The sequence below is a fragment of the Silurus meridionalis genome, chromosome 6 (assembly GCF_014805685.1).
Source record: "Silurus meridionalis isolate SWU-2019-XX chromosome 6, ASM1480568v1, whole genome shotgun sequence".
Classification (NCBI taxonomy): Eukaryota; Metazoa; Chordata; class Actinopteri; order Siluriformes; family Siluridae; genus Silurus; species Silurus meridionalis.
Window position 1 is genome coordinate 8,125,839 of NC_060889.1, and position 18,545 is coordinate 8,144,383.

General features: G+C 40.5%; 1 protein-coding gene across 8 annotated transcripts in view; it reads right to left on the minus strand.

Moving 5' to 3' along the window:
* Nucleotides 1–14,189: 14,189 nt before the first annotated feature.
* The window catches only part of rnf220a (ring finger protein 220a), a 114,666-nt gene continuing 110,310 nt past the window's right edge, over nucleotides 14,190–18,545 (minus strand). For all 8 annotated transcript variants that reach the window (XM_046851735.1, XM_046851739.1, XM_046851733.1 and 5 more), the window contains 3 exons: nucleotides 18,282–18,390; nucleotides 17,410–17,484; nucleotides 14,190–15,454 (listed from right to left, as the gene is read on the minus strand). In XM_046851735.1, coding sequence (XP_046707691.1) covers nucleotides 15,383–15,454; nucleotides 17,410–17,484; nucleotides 18,282–18,390 — 256 coding nt within the window. In that variant the 3' untranslated portion in view covers nucleotides 14,190–15,382. The remainder of the gene's footprint in view (nucleotides 15,455–17,409; nucleotides 17,485–18,281; nucleotides 18,391–18,545) is intronic.

Below are 18,545 nucleotides of genomic sequence, written 5' to 3' on the forward strand. Positions count from 1 at the left end.
AGGCTAAACTGTATGTACTGAAATGCACATAGAATAAAAATAAATGTGCATACGTATATGTGGCAGAAGACTATGTGATGCATCCCTGCTAACAATGGCTCTTCTGGCACGCATGATGGATTAAAGGGAGAGTCAACACCTTCCTGCTCGTTCTGTATTGACTGTAGGGATCAGTTCACTGTTGTCTGTGATAACAGAGAGCTGAACGAGCTTACATCCTTCCGTCCTTATCGGCAGCTCCCCAGGGCAACGACCAGCAGTCACTTTGTCCATCAACCTACACTCAGATGTTTAACAACTGTCTGTTAGAAACATGTCTGTTCATCAGGTCATTTGATCTGCCTATAAGGTAGAAATGTGTACGTTTATCGTTCTGAGGCTGTAACTGTGTGCATATTTGTGGTAAAGCAATGGTTTTTCTCTTATTGAATGCCATATTGATGGGTACCTCGACATTGGGCAAAGTTATGGTTAATCCAGGAGCCATGATACCATGAAATTATTAAATACTCATTATTAAAAGCAGCAATAAAAACTGCCTCCATTTGGGATAATGGAACCCCAAGTGGAGTTGGAGCTTCCGGGAGCTAAAACCTGTTTATATGTCATTCTCTTTTTTTGTATTTGGTCATGACTCTTATCTTTCCTAAATATAGGAAATATTCAGCCTACTATTGAATTGACTTGGTGTTCTACCTCATGTACTGAGTGTTTCTGAAAGATTGATGTCCCATCAATTTTGCCAAATAAGGCTTCTACAGATTTGGCCCCAAACACCCTGCAATTGTCATTCGGCAACCTGAAAGTGTCAGTACTATGTTCAGCAGATGTGGCAAAAGCACACCCATCCTTCACTCAAGTAGAAGTACAGATACTTATGTTTTAAAAGACTCTGGTAAAAGTTGAAGTACTGACAACACTTTTCACTCAAGTTAAAGTACAGAAGTTTGGGCTCTGACATGTTCTTAAGTAAAAAGTAGCCATTACTACTACCTGTTTTAGTGTCACGCTGGTAACTGGACCCCACATCATATTAATATATTAATACATAGTATTCAAAAATTTGTTACCAAATGAATGTATTCAAGCTGAACAACCACCATATAGAACACAAGCAGAGCAAAGATGATGGTGACCAGGAATGTCTTTGTTCTCAGTCATGTTTCATCCACTTTTACCCCATACTTCTTGTTGCCTTGTGGCTTGCTTGTTGCTTGCATTGTAAGCTAGCCTACATCTGTGGTGCACGATAGCTAGGAAATTATACACCAGTGGTAGGTTTAAAAAGTCACATAATGACAAGAAATAGGTTGATGGCCTGAAAATGCCTTGCAATGACCAAAAAATATATATTGATCATCAAGAAATAGATTAAAACTAAAGTAACAAGCCTGGTTTTAAAATGTAAGAAGTAGAAAGTACAGATATTTGTGTAAAAAAATATGAGTCAAAGTAAAAGTTGTCCAAAAAATAAATAGTGAAGTAAAGTGCAGTAACGAAGTATTTGTACTTCCTTACTTTCTATCGCTGGTGTTCAGTTTGGCAAATGCAGAATATTTAATTAGATGTGCAAATCTAAACAATACAAGACACTGCAATTAATCAATTTCTCTAATTAATTGAGATTTTGCAAATATAGCCAAGCAGTAGCAGTGTAACAGTCAACCACCTGCTGGAGCTCAGGTCCACTGAATACATCCTAATGAGGACCCAACTTCTGTGTAAGTAGCCAAGCAACTTCAAACCCCGCCGACATGCCAGTCATGGCTCTGATCTGTTTGTCGAGTTGTTTGTATGCCTCATTACAAGCTTATGGTGTTTATGTGTGTACACTGCTTTAACATAACGAGAAGCTTCTCGCTCTGTTGGTTTAGTGTTATGACCAGTGGAGGCCAAAGCCTGTTTTAACTCTACATTGTGCTGCTATTTGTTGGAGCATCCATGTGATGTTTGCTCACAGTTATAGAAATCTCTTTCACAGTACTATTCATAGACTCTACCCCTTAAACACACACAAGTCCCACCTGTAAGAGCAGATTAGCGTAGCCAGGAAGGGCTAGAATAGCCTAAATAGTCCAGAGAAGCCCAACTAAGGCTAAACAAAGTGGCAAGGCACTTCTAAGAAGTGCGGCACTTCTGAAAAGACTTTTAAATAATACCGCAAACTTTTTTCCTGACACACTTATCACTTTGCACTGTTTGTTTACAGTGAGAAAACCAAGAGACCAGTGATTTGGATAAAACCATATTAGCACCCTGGTAGTGTGAGAGAATGCAAGTATGTACACTCAATTATCTTAAGGCACAACATTTAGATCAGTTAGTGTTTGTGTAATTAAACATTACGCTTGTGGAATAGCTTCTGATGCTTGATTAGAAGTGCTGATGAGTCAAATGTGTGATATTAGCAGGAGAACCCCAACCTCATTCATCGGTGAGATCTTAATGTAGAGGAATGATATCATTAAAGGCATATCACACATACACACACACACACACACACACACACACACAGTCACACAAAGGACTAGTGTGTGGCCTCGGGCAGAGAAAAAGATGAAAGGTGGGGTGATGAGTGGTCTAGATGTAGCGGGTTGCAGGGGTGAAAGGACTGAGAGGTGTGTGTGTGTGTGTGTGTGTGTGTGTGTGTGCGTGTGTGTGTGTGTGTGTGTGTGTGTCAAGCAGCAGAAAGTGGATTCAAATGTACTTTATATATTAAGCATTATAAATGGATAATCATTTATGCAGCAAACAAGATATTCAAGCACAAGTCTGTGTATGTATATGTGTTTTTTTTCTTTTATTTCACCTCAGATGCATAAACCTATCTATATACAAATATGGAGGATTGCATTTAAATACTAAATACACCATTAATTACCACAAAATATCATCCTCTACACCAGAACACGTCCAATTTTTCACTCTAATAGATGGAAACTGGAGAGTTTTCTTGCTGTTAGCTTAGTACCGAGCGACCCCGTGTGGAACATGTCCTTTACTACAAGAATACTTCGCATCTCTTCATTTTCCCAAGATGTAATGTAGCACAAAATGCAGAGCTAAATTCTTGACCCACATAGTGTTAGAGGATATAAGTGGTTATTTAATAAAACAAAAACAACTAACGGAGTACAAATACTTCGTTACTGTACTTAAGTAGGTTTTTCTGGTATCAGTACTTTCCTCCACTATTTATTTTTCAGACAACTTTTTACTTGTAGTCTACATTTTTACACAAATATCTGTACTTTTTACTTTACTTTTTGTGTGTATGTATGTATATGTATATTTGGCTGTCAAAATAAAAATTATTTTCAATTTCACGAAATGAAAATGTTATTAACGCGCTATCAATTCAGCGCACATTTCTGTTTCCCCAAATGTAAATACATAAATAAATAACTAAATAAAAAAGAGGCAAAATTAAAACCTTTGGCAAAAAATAAATTAATCCACGACGTCCTTTCTTTACTTAGATATAAAATGAATTAATAAACTCCAGATAAAAGTATTTTTAATCAGTAAACTTTTGTTTTATTTCTGCGCCAAATCTCAAATCAAACACCAAAATCCGCCATGTTTTACCCAATTTAACCTCTGGGTGGCGTTTTGTGGGTTTTTTCCCTTATAATGGCGACACAAACTTCTTTATTGATCGTACAGATAAAAACAATACATCATTTAAATCTGTAAAATGTCTATAATTTTCTATATATAAGCTTCCTGACTTGACTTGAAGAAGTGCAGTCTCTCCGGTATCGCCTCAATAACTGTCCGTGTGGAAACATAGCAAAGGATTTTAATGATGGCCACACATCTCCACACATCGGGGAGTTGGTAGCTCATTGGGCTTTGGATCAGAAGATCACAGGTTCAAATCCCACTACCACCAAGCTGCCACTGCTGGGCCCTTGAGCAAAGTCCTAAAACCCTCCCCTGCTCATTTGTAAGTCGCCCTGTATAAGGGTGTCTGCCAAATGCAGCAAATGTAAATCTCTGCACTATATAGACTTTATATTTAATCACTGTACATATGCTTACATGTCAAGTCAAGTTTATTTCTGTAGAACTTTTCACAACAGAAATTGTCTCAAAGCAGCTTTACAGAAATCAACAGTCAGGGTGAATGGTGTGTATTTATCCCTAATGAGCAGCAGTGGCGACTGTGGCAAGGAAAAACTCCCTTAGATCTAATGAGGAAGAAACCTTGAGAGGAACCATACTCAAAAGGGGAACCCATCCTCATTTGGGTGACATCAAGAGTTTGATCATAAATCTTTCAACAATACAGAACACTGGAGAGTGAGAACTAACATGAGTACTGGAGTATAAGATTATAAGTAATGTTCTTCCTACAGTCTTATACAGTCTATATGGTTAGTAGCTCCTAGTTTTATGAGCTCAACATTTGTGATCATCACAGATCCAGCATCAGCTTCTCCACGCCAAAACCTTTAAACACTCCAGGAGGTCCAATGTCAAAACCACACATGTAGTGGGATCCAATTGGCACCGCTACATCTCTAGATGGTTCTGGATGTTTGCGAGTTCGGCATCTACTTCTTCAAAGGTCCATATTCTTCACGAGGTGGGAGGTGACTGGAGCTGGCCAAACCTCAGGATGCCTCGGGATGGGGAGGGAAAGAGAAGCAGTGGAGAGGAATTAGCGTAGCTGCTGTTCATGATATTAACAGCACAAGTTGATAATGTGCATGTGATCAGATGTTCTGGAGCACAAGGTTATGATGTGAGATGTATGTTATGTGTAGGCTTTGCTAAAAAAGATATGTTTCAATCTGCACTTAAACTGGGTGAGTGTGTCTGAACCCCGAACACTGTCAGGAAGACTATTCCAGAGTGTAGGAGCTAAATGTAAAAATGATCTACCGCCTTTAGTGGACTTTGCTATTCTAGGAACTACTAGAAGCCCAGAGTTTTGAGATCTCAGGGAGTGTGACGGATTGTAGCGTGTTAAAAGACTGGAGAGATACATGGAGATAATCCATTTAGTGCTTTATAAATAAATATACATAACATGCCATGAATATGATACATGTTTAACACCTCCAAGCTGCCAGTTTTGGGCACCTGAGCAAGCCCTTAACTCACTACTGCTCATTTAGTAAATGAGATCATTAAGAGTCGCTTGGGATAAACACTTCCAACAGGAAGTGGCTATATCTCGCTTTCTTTGTCTCTGTGTCTCTTTTAGTAAATGTCTCTGTCTCAATGTATATGTCTCGCTCTTGCTGTCTCTCTATTTGTTTATCACGCTTTCTAAAGCTGTGTCTGTGTCTCTTTGTCTTTGTCTCTGTCTTTCCTGCTTATTTACATGTCTAACAAAATTTTGAGTTTCATATTGAACATTATAAGAAGTTTTTAAAAACAGAACAATGAAAGGTCATTAAAATTGGTTGCTGGCAAATCATGATATAACAGTGGTGCAGGTGTTGGAGATGTGGTTCTTGTACCTGAGTTACTTCTCATAGACTTCGAGTTACTGAGAGAATGAACAGGAAGGAGGAATTTTGACCCTCTAAAATCATGATCTAAGAGAAAACAGTGGTCTCGTAACTATAGAAAAGCCAAGAGTCCAATAAGCAAAGGCTTGTTTGCCACCCCTGTGGTAGTGTAGTGGTTAGTGATGCGGTCTCTGCTATCTGACTCACCCGGTTCGATTCCCCCTGCTTAGCTTTCCTTTAAATTGTTTAAAAAGTTTTAATAAAGAACTATAAAAGGTCCTAAAAATCAGGTTCTTGCAGGAGATCCTGTGGCTCAATTGGAAGAGCTTTACCTCTGGGTTGAGAGGTTGCTGGTTCAAACCCCGACCAGGTCTCAAAGTTAAGAGTGTGGAAGGTGTCAGAAATGGCTGCGTGGAAGGTTGGATGTGGACGGTTTCGGAGGGCGTATCCTGAAACAGGGGGGCAATATCCGGGCATCTGCCCCCCCAGCATCTGAGAAACTGAAAACAGGGGGTTATGAAGCAAAATTGTCCAAAAAAGTATCGACTTAGTTTTGCATATATAGGGAAAATTTCTGCCAAAAACCTATCACCCACACTTTTTCTGAGGCTGTGAAGCAGCAGGTCTTCACAGCCTTTGTTCACAGTCAACCACTCCATTGCTCACCACAGAGTACTTTCCACACAGCTTACCCAGTGTGGGGAGAAGCCAGATTCGAACCAGCAACCTCTGAGCTCAGCGGCAAGGCTTTTATCACAAAGCCATCAAGTCCCACAACACACCTTCTTTTTTTTGGGGGGTTTATCCTTCATTTCATGCTTCAAAACAAGAAATTCAGACCAGACAGAAACACAGAAAGCAGGATTCAAACCCTGAACCCCACCAACAACGAAATACCAGTCTTAACCCACTGAACCATCGGGAAGGACCAGCTGTGAGGATTGTTTTGCGGGGTCTATCTTTTCTATTTAAACTACCTCATGACTAGCAGCCAGGTTTGAACCCTGACCACCAACATTAGCAAAGTACTAATCCATGTGTGGAATCCATGTTTCCCTCAAAGCTCCCCAGTAACAGCATCACTCATGCAGCCCCAGACCATGATGCTACCACCACCATACTTGACTGTAGGCAAGACACAATTTTCTTGCTTCTCTTAACCAGGGTGTTGCCACACATGCTGGACACCATCTGAGTCAAGTTGATCTTAAAACAAGTTGATCTTATTCTCATCAGACTACAGGGCATGGTTCCAGTCATTTATGCTCTTGGACAGATTGTTTTAAGCAAACTGCTTGCAGGCTTTCTCGTGAGCCGACTTCATAAGAGGCTTCCTTCTGGGACGACGGCCATACAAACTGACTTGTTGGAGTGTGTGGTGTACGGTCTGAGCACTAACAAGTGGACCTTTTGCTTCTGGAACTTCTAAAGCAATGCTGGCTGCACTCATGCGTATGTTTTTTGAAGCAGCTTCTACATCTGGCACACAGCACAATGACTCCAACTTCTTTGATGGACCCTTGTGAGGCCTGATCTGAGTGGAACCCGTATGGGAAAACCTCTGTCTGACCGTGGCCACTGTACTGTAACTCAGTTTAATCAAGACCGAAAGGTCAAATTTTGGCAAGACAAAAGTTTTGTCACCTATACAGACATTGAACAAATTTACTGCAAATACAAAAATAAGTCAGCAAATTAAGTAGTGGTGCTGTGAGATCCAAATTTAATATCTTGTATGACTTCCATGAGCTTGAAGGACTGCATCCATGTGGTTTGGCAAGGATTCATACAATTTATTGATAAAGTCATCAGGAATAGCAAAGAAAGCAGTCTTGCATGCCTCCCAGAGTTCATCAATATTCTTTGGTTTCGCCTTCCATGCTTCCGCTTTCATCCTACCCCACATATGCTAAATGATGTTCATGTCTGCTGACTGGGCTGGCCAATCCTGGAGCATCTTGATCTTCTTCGCCTTGAGAAACTTTGATGTGGAGATGGAAGTATGTGATGGAGCACCATCCTGCTGCAGAAGTTGGCCTCTTTTATGGTTGGGAATATAAAAGGTAGCTAAGATTTCTTGGTATTTTAGACTATTGATGTTGCCTTCCACCCTGCAGATCTCTCGCACACCCCCATACTGGATGTAACCCCAGACCATGATTTTTCCGCCACCAAACTTCACTGTTTTCTGGGTGAATTTCGGATCCATGCGAGCTCCAGTAGGTCTCTTGCAATATTTGCGGTGACTGTGGTGTAATTCAACAGAAGATTCATCTGAAAAATCCACCTTCTGCCACTTTTCCAGCATCCATCCTTTTAGCAGGTTGTGGGCCTTGGCAAATGCCACAGGGTTTTTCAATTGTCTTTTGTTTAGTGCTGGCTTCTGGGCACTTATTCGACCATGGAGGCCATTTCGAGACAGAATCCGACAAACTGTTCTGGTTGACACAGGGACTTCAGCTGACCAGGTCTCGTGGAGCTCTGCTGCAGTGGAAAATGGGCTGGCCTTGGATTTTCGAGCCAACAAATGGTCCTCTAGAGCAGTTGTCTTGCAGGGTCTGCCTGACCTGGGCTTGTCAAAAACGTCTCCAGTCTCGTCAAATCTTTTTTTATATCCTCTGTACTTGACGCTGAGACACATTGAAGGTGTCTGCCACATCAGCAGTGGATCTGGTATTCAGCCTCTTGATAATCAAAACTTTAGTCTCAGGGTGAATCTTAGGCATGTTTGCAGAGGTCTAGTTGCAGTTGATGTTAAGGTCTAGTGTACTGGGGTTCTTTTTATACACACCTGAGACCTAATTGATCCATTATTAGTCACAGGTGAAGCTCATATGACAAGGCGACAACACTTATGTCTTTGCAAAAATTGACTCAATGGGCTTTACCAAGCTGTGAATATTAGAATACTTTTTGACAGTTTCGTTTTGCACTGAAACATTATTACAAAAGCTGTTGGGATTAAAATGAGCCATTTCTTGGAAAACAAATCTTGATTAGAAATATATTTCAGCGGCACTTCAGGTCAATTTGTACACAAGCGACAAGACTTTTGTCAGGGACTGTATACTGCTATACAAGCTGAACATTTACTGCTCTAAAATATATTAAAGTTTCATTTCTATAGTATTGTCCCTTGAGAAGATATACTACAATGGTGAAATGTGAGGAGTGTACTCAATTTTTGTGAGATACAGTTTATCGCATGGAATGCAGGCCCTAGTTTGGACATCTCACAAGACTCCAGAGAGAATTTTTTTTTACATTATTACATCCTTTCCCACCTTATCGGGCAACTAACTGAAAAATAGATGAAAATTTTTTAAATTAAAATATTTGTTTCTAAATGCAAAGTTGTACAGTGTCTGTGTTGCCTTCACTACGAAATGCTCCCACAACATAGTGAATTTGACTAACAAAGCATGTTTATTTTATTATAACGCAGGCTACAGAGAATAATTCTGGAGGCACTTCAGTTTTGTTCAACACATGCTCCCATCCAAAATATTTGCATCCATTTGAACTTCAGCAAACTTCAAAGAAGAGCACACTGGTACAGTTCTACTACTTTAAGAAGTGTTTAGGCCGTCATTTTAGGTCAGGGGTTCTTCAACGTTTTTCAGGTCAAGGACCCCTTAGGCGATAGAGACATGGGGCAGGGACCCCCTGAGAGAAAATATGTCAAACATAGCCACTGATATTATTAGAAACCAGTCATTTTATGCTAATTATATCATGTTAAGACAGTTAGAACTATGGTGTTGTTGTACATGCATCGTTGTCTCTATATTTATACATTTTTTAAAAAGATGTATGCATCATAACAGTTTACACTAGTCTTTTATTTTAATATATGTGCAGTTTCATAAATTTTCCTTTTACTATGAGGTGGACTATTATACATTTACATGAACTTCAGCTTTAATTGTAATATAAATTCACATTTAATTTTATTGTTGTGTTGACAATTATACATTAACAAGAACCTCAGCTGTTTTTACCCTTATTCATATATTTTTTTACAAAAAATTATTTGTGATTCAACATTAATTAGTGGACCCCCTGCAGTACCGCATGGGACTCTCTAGGGGTCCTATTGCTAGCATGCACAGACTGTGCTAAGAATAATTTTTAAATACTTACACTTAGCACATAGTGTCTGAATAAAGCCTCAGATTTCAGTTGCCCTAAATCATATTACTATTTTGAGTCACAATCAGCAGCAAAGTTAAAGGTCAGATTGCTTTCAGAGGTTACAGAAATTCAATAACCAGTCTTTGCAACTATGGTGAGCAGAAAATCATCTCAGAATGCACATGGTTAGCAGAACTTTAAGCAGAATAAAGTCTTTTGTCCTCACCTGTGATTTTACTCTTTATGTTTATGTTTAATAGAAACATCGTTAAAAGATTTGCAATGATCATTGCTGTAAAGGTGACAGTAACTCAAATAAACAGTCTTTAGAAACACAGTGAGCAGTAAAGCATCTTCACAAATCGTTAAACCTTTGTGAGGTGAATGGGCTAGAATAACAGAAGAACACATCAGCCCCCACTCCTGTCAGCAAAGAATGGGAATGTAAGAGTCAGTGGACACGGGCTCACCCAAACTTGACCCATGAAGATTGGAAAGTTTATTAAAGTGTGATTTTTAGTGGGTAGATACACATTATGGTAGCGTTAGTATGGAGCCGTGGACCTATGCTGCCTTATGTTAACAGTTCAGGCTGGTGGAGGTGATGTAATGCTGTGAGAAATCTTTTACTGCCAGACACTGTGACCTTAATACCAATAAGGTATTGTTTAAATGCCACAGCCTATTGCTGACTATGTGCATCCTTTATAACTAAGTCCATTGGTCAATTGTTACCGGGCCACACAGAAAGAATACATAACTTACATTATTTCCATTTTATTTATTATCTGATTCTGAACGAATGTTTTATTTTGAAAAATTACTGGATTCTCTCCGCCACATCTGTCTATGACTCACTCTTGATGCATCGGTCACATGTCTTACCTCCATCCGCTACCTTCTTAAAGGGGCTGCTTCGGCCGCTAACACATAATACATTACCCCAAGCGAGCAAAATGCAGTTCCTCAGACTACTAGAACTCCAATTTTGAATGGTGTTCTGAATGTTGTAGGGTTAGTTAATGATATGATTATTATGATGATATGATAGGGAAGTGGTGGTTCAGGAGTTATGACTCTGGCTTATTGATCATAATGTTCAGGCCCTTAAGGCTCTGGCTTATTGGTCATAGGGGCCACTGTTCGGCCCTTGAGCATGGCACTTAACCCTATCTGCTCCAGTGGTGTCATACCATGGCTGACACTCTGCTCCAACCAAAGCTTCCTGACAAGTTGTGATAAGTACTAATATAAGGTGGAGGTAGCTCAGTGGTTAAGGCTCTGGGTTATTGCTTGTAAGGTTGGCCCTTATACTAGGCCAGGAGTGTTGTATCCTCCTACCCTGCACTCTGACACCAGCTTTCTAACTGGCTGGAAATGTTAATTTTATTGTGCTGTAATATATATGTAACTCAAAATTTAAACACCTGGATAGACACTAAAGTCTAATTTTGCCTTCTTTTATCATATATAAACCTTCCCCATAGGCTCACATCACTTTTCATAAATTAATACTACAGTAGGCCTCACTTTCTTAAAATATCTGCTTAGTTACTGCTGCTATAATGTAAACCGTAAGTGGGTTTTTTTTTTTGGGGGGGGGGGGGGGTTGCACATTAAAAACTATGAAACCTTCTTTATTGAAATAAATGAATGTGTTGTCATCTTTTTGTGTTGGAATAAAACACACATCTGCTGTGTTTCATTCTTTGCTCCTTAAAAATATTCATTCCAGTTTCATTGACAAATGTAAAAGTCATATAGATATAATACAAATATTTGAGGTGGAGCACAAAGTGTCTGAGAAAATGGATATTAATGTTTGATCACAGGATAAATAGATTGTGGTGGGAAATTACTGAAACACAACTACTACCGTGATATCTCATCACTCAGTGGTATAAATCTATTGAACACATGTATACACACATACGCAAACACACACAAACACTTGTGGCATAAACACAATTTTACTCCAGCTTGTTATTGAAAGAACAGCTCAGCCAAATCCTCACAATGCCATTCTGCGATTATAACGTCATTAAGCATTGGTGGATATGAAAGCAATTTGGCTAGGCTGTAATCATGAGATTAGCCTACAGAAGAAGGCTCTCAAAATCGCTGACAGCTTTACCACTTTTGTTCATGTTCCATGAAATTCAATTATTTCGAAAACAGAATAGTAATACATTTGACTACTCGATGTGAGCGATTTCTAGAATACTCAGATCCCTGAAAAGCCTGCACATTAAACTTCTAACTTGTCAGCCATTTCTGAAGAAATGTATTTTGTAATAATGCAAATTGTTAAATATATATATATATATATATATATATATATATATATATATATATATATATGAACAAAGATAGCATCTTAGTGCCTTCAAGATACCAAAGAGTCAAGTCGATCCCAACACCGAAGCTCCTTTTTTATTAAGCGCCTCAGCTGAATCGATCATGCGAAGAGGCTAAGAAGGGAGAGCTTCCTAATTGAATGAGTTGTAGTAGCACTTCAAACTGAGGTGAGAAGGAGGAAGTGGACACTGGAGTCAGAGTGGAAAAGTGGAGTAAGAACAAGTCGAATTCCCACATGTAGGTGTAAATTACAATCACATTCGGATCGCTGGAACGATCGAGGAATTACCCAGCGCACCAAAGGAGCTCTGTCCCATCGATCGACCCACAGAGATGTTTGTAAACTGGCAATAACATCCCCCCTGCACTTTCCCTTCCCCAGACAGGAAAGGCTCTGACCTCCAAAAGCGATTTCGATAGATCGGTTTGCAGGACCTACCTCTTGGATCCAGCGCCTATTGGGCGTCTGGTAACCCGAGAAGGAGCCCACCACCACGCTTAATGTACTCTATGGATCCGTCTGGACCACCACCACACTCTGAGGTCTGGGCTGGTTGGCCGAGCGGTGGGATGACGCACACCTGATACATTAACACCAGCTGATCCCACTTCTCGCGCATGTAACCGCTACATCTCGTCAACGCTCGCCACTGGATATGAAACGGAGCAGAGAGCATCCACAGGTCAATGCTAACACGATTGACCTTTCATCAGGGGAAGGACAAGATGGATTTGAACTGCCAGAACAGCACAGGTATTTGAGCTGTAGCCATTTTGTTCGAAGAGCACAGCCTGATCTGTTGCTGGTCCTTCTGTTTCCTTAGCACTAGTTTCTGATTATGGCTAGAATGTAAGCTAGCCTTAACTGGCCGTGAGTGGTTTCAACTGGTAAGGGTCAAAGTGAATAAAGAGCCTATACACACCAAGAACCAGTTTAGTCTATTTAGCACATGGTGTTCAATCTTTTCCACAAAGGGCCAGTGTGGGTGCAGGTTTTTAATCCAAACAATCAAGGGCCACACCTGACAGACATTGAAAATGCATTAGATTTAAACAGGTAGAATTTTGGTGTGGACGTCCTGGTTAGGATGAAACCGGTCCTTTGGCAACAAGAGAGGACACCAGAAAACCCAGAGGAAACCCCACGCTAAATAAACTTTTTGAACCAGGGACACTGGAGATTTCCCCCTGCTGTACCAGCATGCTTCTAGGCTGAATGGTAATCAGTATTACTACATAATGCTTCCACACCTGCCTCTTTTCATCTCATGATCATCTGTATATTTTTGCATCTTTTGGTCGAATACAAAAATCAAGACAATTTCAGTTTTAAATCAGTGCAAAATTGGTGAAATCTATCAAATGAAACGGATACTTTGATAAGATTTGAGTTCGTCCAGGTGCTTGGATCCATCAAGGGAGAAGATCATGGGCACAAGTAATTAGCAACAGTAGATCTGGGAAGAAGGCCAGCACAGGACAGTTGGTTCAGATGTACAATCATTTAATTACTGTCAAATGAAGTTTACAAACGGGTAAGACACGTACCATTTCCAAGAATTATACAAGGACACAGATCGGCTCACACAATTGTCTTGTGCAATTCTTTTTCTTTTTTTTTTGCACTGGGACAGGACCTTTTTTCCTCCAAAAAAAAAAATGAAATTGAGTTATCATTTCTGATCAATAATCTCATACATTTAAACTGTTAAGGACAGCCTCGTCTTCTATGAAGCTTGGGAACGCCACATATCAAATTTGAAAACTGGTTTATTTACAGAATTGAAGGAGATAGCCATTAATCTCTCAGCTAATGGTGCAAATGAAAAAAAAATTGTTGCAACATTTGATCATTTATTGCAGGACTGGGATCAGCAATTTGCTTTTTTTTTTCTTAAATTCTTTTCCCCTTTGATTATACCAATATAGGAAAGAAAAGAAAAAGAAAAAAAAAAAATCACAAAATATGCAGTTGCATATGCAAATACAAAAGTTCACCATCTCACTCCTGGACAGAGTGTAGGGACTAAGCCATCGGTCAATCATCCGGTCCTGTTTGAGCCTTCTTGCAGGAAGAAAGAAAAAAAAACGCATCACTGTCTTCCACAATGGGACAGAATGGTCAGAACATATCCTAAACAAACAAGGGTGTCCAAAGATTGTTTTTCTTTTTGTTTTGTTTTTTTACATTCACATAGACCCATTCTGGAAAGGTGTCAAACTTACACCAAATGACAATGATAAAGTTGTTTATTCCTCATTCAAATGATTTTGTTGTCATCAGGGTGGTTAAGAGTAAATTAAAATCAGTCCAATATTTCCAATATTTTAAAAAGGCAAAGAAAAAAAAAAGTTGAGCTTTAGATTTGAATCTACATTTTATATCGTATATCAGAGTTGGGGGAAAAAAAAACAACAACAAAAAAACGTACAGCCTAAACCTTTAAAGCCTAGTTTGAGTACTTCATTATTAATATTATTAAATTTCTTCCTGTACAATGAAATACAACTTCAACCTCAAGACAACAACACCCGTTTAAAAATACAGAGGGATTTCTTTTTCCACAAAGACTGAAACATCAGCCCCTCCCCTCACCCACCCGACCCTGACCCCAACTAAAACTGGACTTTAGCAATATATACTCGTGTGTGTCGTTTTTTTTATTTTTTATTTTGGTTTTTTTTTCTAGTGTGTGCGCATGTTATGCGTGTGTATACGAGTGTGTTCTCTATGTCATTAACTCACAACACCGTAAACATACAAGACTATAATACATGTGCTTGAACTGGTTCGTTGAATTTGGTTGACGTCACTAGAACACCACAAAAGAAGTGAAAATTGTGTGTGGGTGGAAGAGAAAAAACACAATGACACTTCGAAGAAAGGAATGAAAGTGACGGAAGGGTGGAGGCTAAACTATTTTTTTTTTTTTTTTTGTCCCTGCCGGGATGTAGGGCTGTACCAGCTGAAGACTAGTTCAGTGGACTTGCTGAGAGAGAGAGAGAGAGAGAGAGAGAGAGAGAGAGAGAGAGAGAGAGATCCATCCAACATGCACACACAGACACACACGAACACACACTCCATCATAACGGACAGAGGCATGTGTCAAAGCGAAGCAGGGAAGTGGGCAGCAGCGTTATGAACCTGCACCGGAACATGGAGCACCACAAAGGGGCGGGGGTGGGGGGATTAGAGTCAGAGGCTGGGCAAGAAGTGGGAGGAGCTTCTCACTCACAGGGAAGTTCCGAGTCTATACATAGTCCTTACAAGTCCCTGTGCAGTTTGCTGCTACATCAGATGCTCCTCGCTAATATCGGCACTAGACTCTCAGTCTGGAAAAGGAAACTGAAATCCACCAGAACAGAATAGACAAAAATAAAAAAGCAAAAACAGGGGAAGAATCTGGACGCTGGTGGTGGCTCGTTCACAAATACACGCGTCGGAGGTCCCCTGGCGACGTGATGGTGTTGCACTGTGGACACAGTTTCTTGTTTCCCTGTTAAAGAAAAAGAGAGAAAACGGTCAGTTGGTTGCCTACATGAGGCTGCTACATATTCAATGATGCAATGTAGATGGAAAGATTCACAGGAAATCCACATATTCTCTTTAATACACTGTAGAATTAAATTTTGCGTTCACGTGAGCTCGTAAAACCCGAACCTGTTCCAGCATGGCAATGCACCTGTGCACAAAGCCAGCTGCATGAAGATATACTTGGTTTGGAGAGGAAGATCTCGAATGGCCTGCTATAGAGATCTGATCTCATCCCTACTGGACACCTTTGGGATAAATTTGGAACACTGACTGCACCCCAGGCCTCCTCACCCTACATCAGTACCTGACTTCACTAACACCCTTGTGGCCGATAAACAAAAACATCTACAAGCACACTCAAAAATCTAGTGAAACATCTTCCCAGAAGAGTGGAGGAAATTTGGAGTGTGACGCTCAAAAAGCACAAACCGTACTTATGACCAGGAGCCTGCAAACTATTGGCAATACAATGTATAAGAGAAGGCACACACCATATAACCTGGCACTTAGAACCTCAGCCATTACCCATAAATGGCAGGCAGTGAAGAAAGCACAGCAGGGGAGATCACATGCACATACTTCAGTTGAAGCTTCAGAAAAAAGGAGGCCGAGTCAGCCGAAGTCTTCAGCACTAATAAAGACGGCGTGAGTCGAGTTTAAAGAGCACGCTAAGGCACGTTAGGACGACCAGCTGAGTGCGATATTTCCACGTGTCAAACAAAAAGACTGCCAACTGTTCTGCATCGCCAATTTACGTAGCTGGGGACGGACTCATGTCCACACACTAGCGTTAGGAATCTCTATATAATCTCTAGACCACGACTTCCAGCATCCAAACAGTGCCTTCACACATCAGTGCCATGGACAGAGGGTTCACATCGACAAGATCAGTCGAGTAGAGGCTGAGCAGGCGTTCTAGCTCAGACACGAGAACACACAGCTGTGAGCAAACACAGGTGTCTGGAAGCAGTGCATGCCAACCTCCCACTCTCACTCGACTTTCAAGCGCATAAAAAGGATTTGTGCCTGTGTGTAATATGAGGCAATCATCCATCCTTGATTCAACACTGCACTTTCTTTTATTCCTTTATTGTTTTGTGCAGTTTTGTACATTCCAACTGTTGCACTACTTCCAGTTTATGTAGTGCTCTGATAAACTGAGATCAAAATGCCAGGCTACTTGCACAGTGCCACGGTCAAATACCTCATTCTGGATTGCAGTTCCAGCTAAACCTGATTCGACTGCCTTTCCCCGGAACCACAGGGTGCTGCAAGTTTCATTTGGTTACTTTGTTCTAGCTAGGCAGGGGTTACCTGTATTTAACGAGTATGTGTGAGGTGCGGGTTCCTCGGTTAGCCCTGTCTGTAACCAAATTACACACACTCGCTTTGATCGAGATGCGAGGAGCCCCGGCGTGCTGCCTTTTATTGCAGCCTTAAGGCAACGGTTTTAATGCCTGCATTAGTAACAAGCCTCGGCGGGCGGAGTGGGCTCACCGCACACGCTCTTCTCTAACCCCTCACCCCTTCCTTTCATCAGTGTAGTGGACACCGAGGGCATTGAGAGCAGAGCAGGCAGGAAAGGGCTGATTTAATACAATGTATATTGGAAAAAAGGCTGTGGCTGGGAAGCATTTATTAATTGCTTCCTCGTGGAGCAGCGGAACACACTGATGGACTCCTGAGAGGAGATGCTGCAAACAGCTTAGAGCATAGAGAGATGCAATGTGTGGGTGCCCGAGCCAAATTAATGAGTTCCATCAATCAGACAACCAGCAACATTATTCAGCACGGGTTCACTATTCATTTTCCTCATTCTGAAAGTGAAATCAATGGTGATAGAAGAACACGTGTTACGGCTAGGGTGTGTGTGTTGCTAAGGTAACCAGAAGTGTACGCAAGATGGGAGATTCTCACCAGAGTCCTAAGCCAGCATTCTTCACAGTGGACATGCCAACACTGGATAGAGGTGAGGGGCGCTGTGTAGGAGTCCTGCAAAAGAAATTAGACTGTTAATAAAAATAAAAAAAGGCTTTATACCTAATTAAAAACATTAGAATGCTAGCATAAACAACGTAGTAGTATTCTAAAGCATATATAGTAGCGTTCTGATTTTGTGCATGTCCCACCCAAGAACACAGAAGCAAGCAACAATTCAGGGTCTGAATAGATAATTACCAGAATGACTCTAAGCACATTTATTCGTTACTAGTAAACCGCAGCCCATCATCACTTGGACAGTGATCAAAGAAGTGGAACAAACAGGGAGGTCTGCTTAAGTGAACCTGAGCAGCAGGTGGCAGCAGACATCCACTGCAAACCTGCAGTGCAAGTCATTAAAGATGCAAGTATCTGGCTAGAGTACTGAAGAACTGTAAAGCATGAATGGAAATGGCTTATTCAGAACAATGAGTGAAGGCCAGGGATGATGGCAAATCGCATCAGCACCACTCAGGCACTTGAACTTATCAATATGCACCCTGTCCTGATAGTGTATGAAAGCAGAATCTATGAAAATGAAAAAATGCAACCAGGAAAGAATAGAAAAGAAAGAAAGAAAGAAGAGAGGACAAACACTCAGAGTGCCAGAGTATAATATATTTGGCCGGGTTTTACAGCAACCCTCTGAGGCTAAAAATCTTTATCTTGCCAATATCTCTGTACAGATGACTTTTACAGAGTCACTGTAGCCTTAAGAATCATGACCAAGATATACAAATCAGTTTGCATTCATTTCTCACTTTGGCATAGGTTAGTAATACAATGTCTTGTATAAAATGTATTCATACCATGCAGATCAGACACTTGTATCGGTCTCCTCTGAGGATCTGCTTCTCCAGTTCTCGGATGCGAGCCTTCAGGGCGTCCAGTGTGGTGCCTGTGGAATCTTCTGTGATTCTGTGGGAGTAAAAATATAATGGAAATGTAAAAAAATGTCCATTTCTCATTAAGTATCATTAGGTAGAAGTGAAGCTGCTAATTATCTGTACGAACAACAAGAGTCAAACATGTAAACAATTTATTTAATAAAAATAAAAAAAAATTAAAAACGA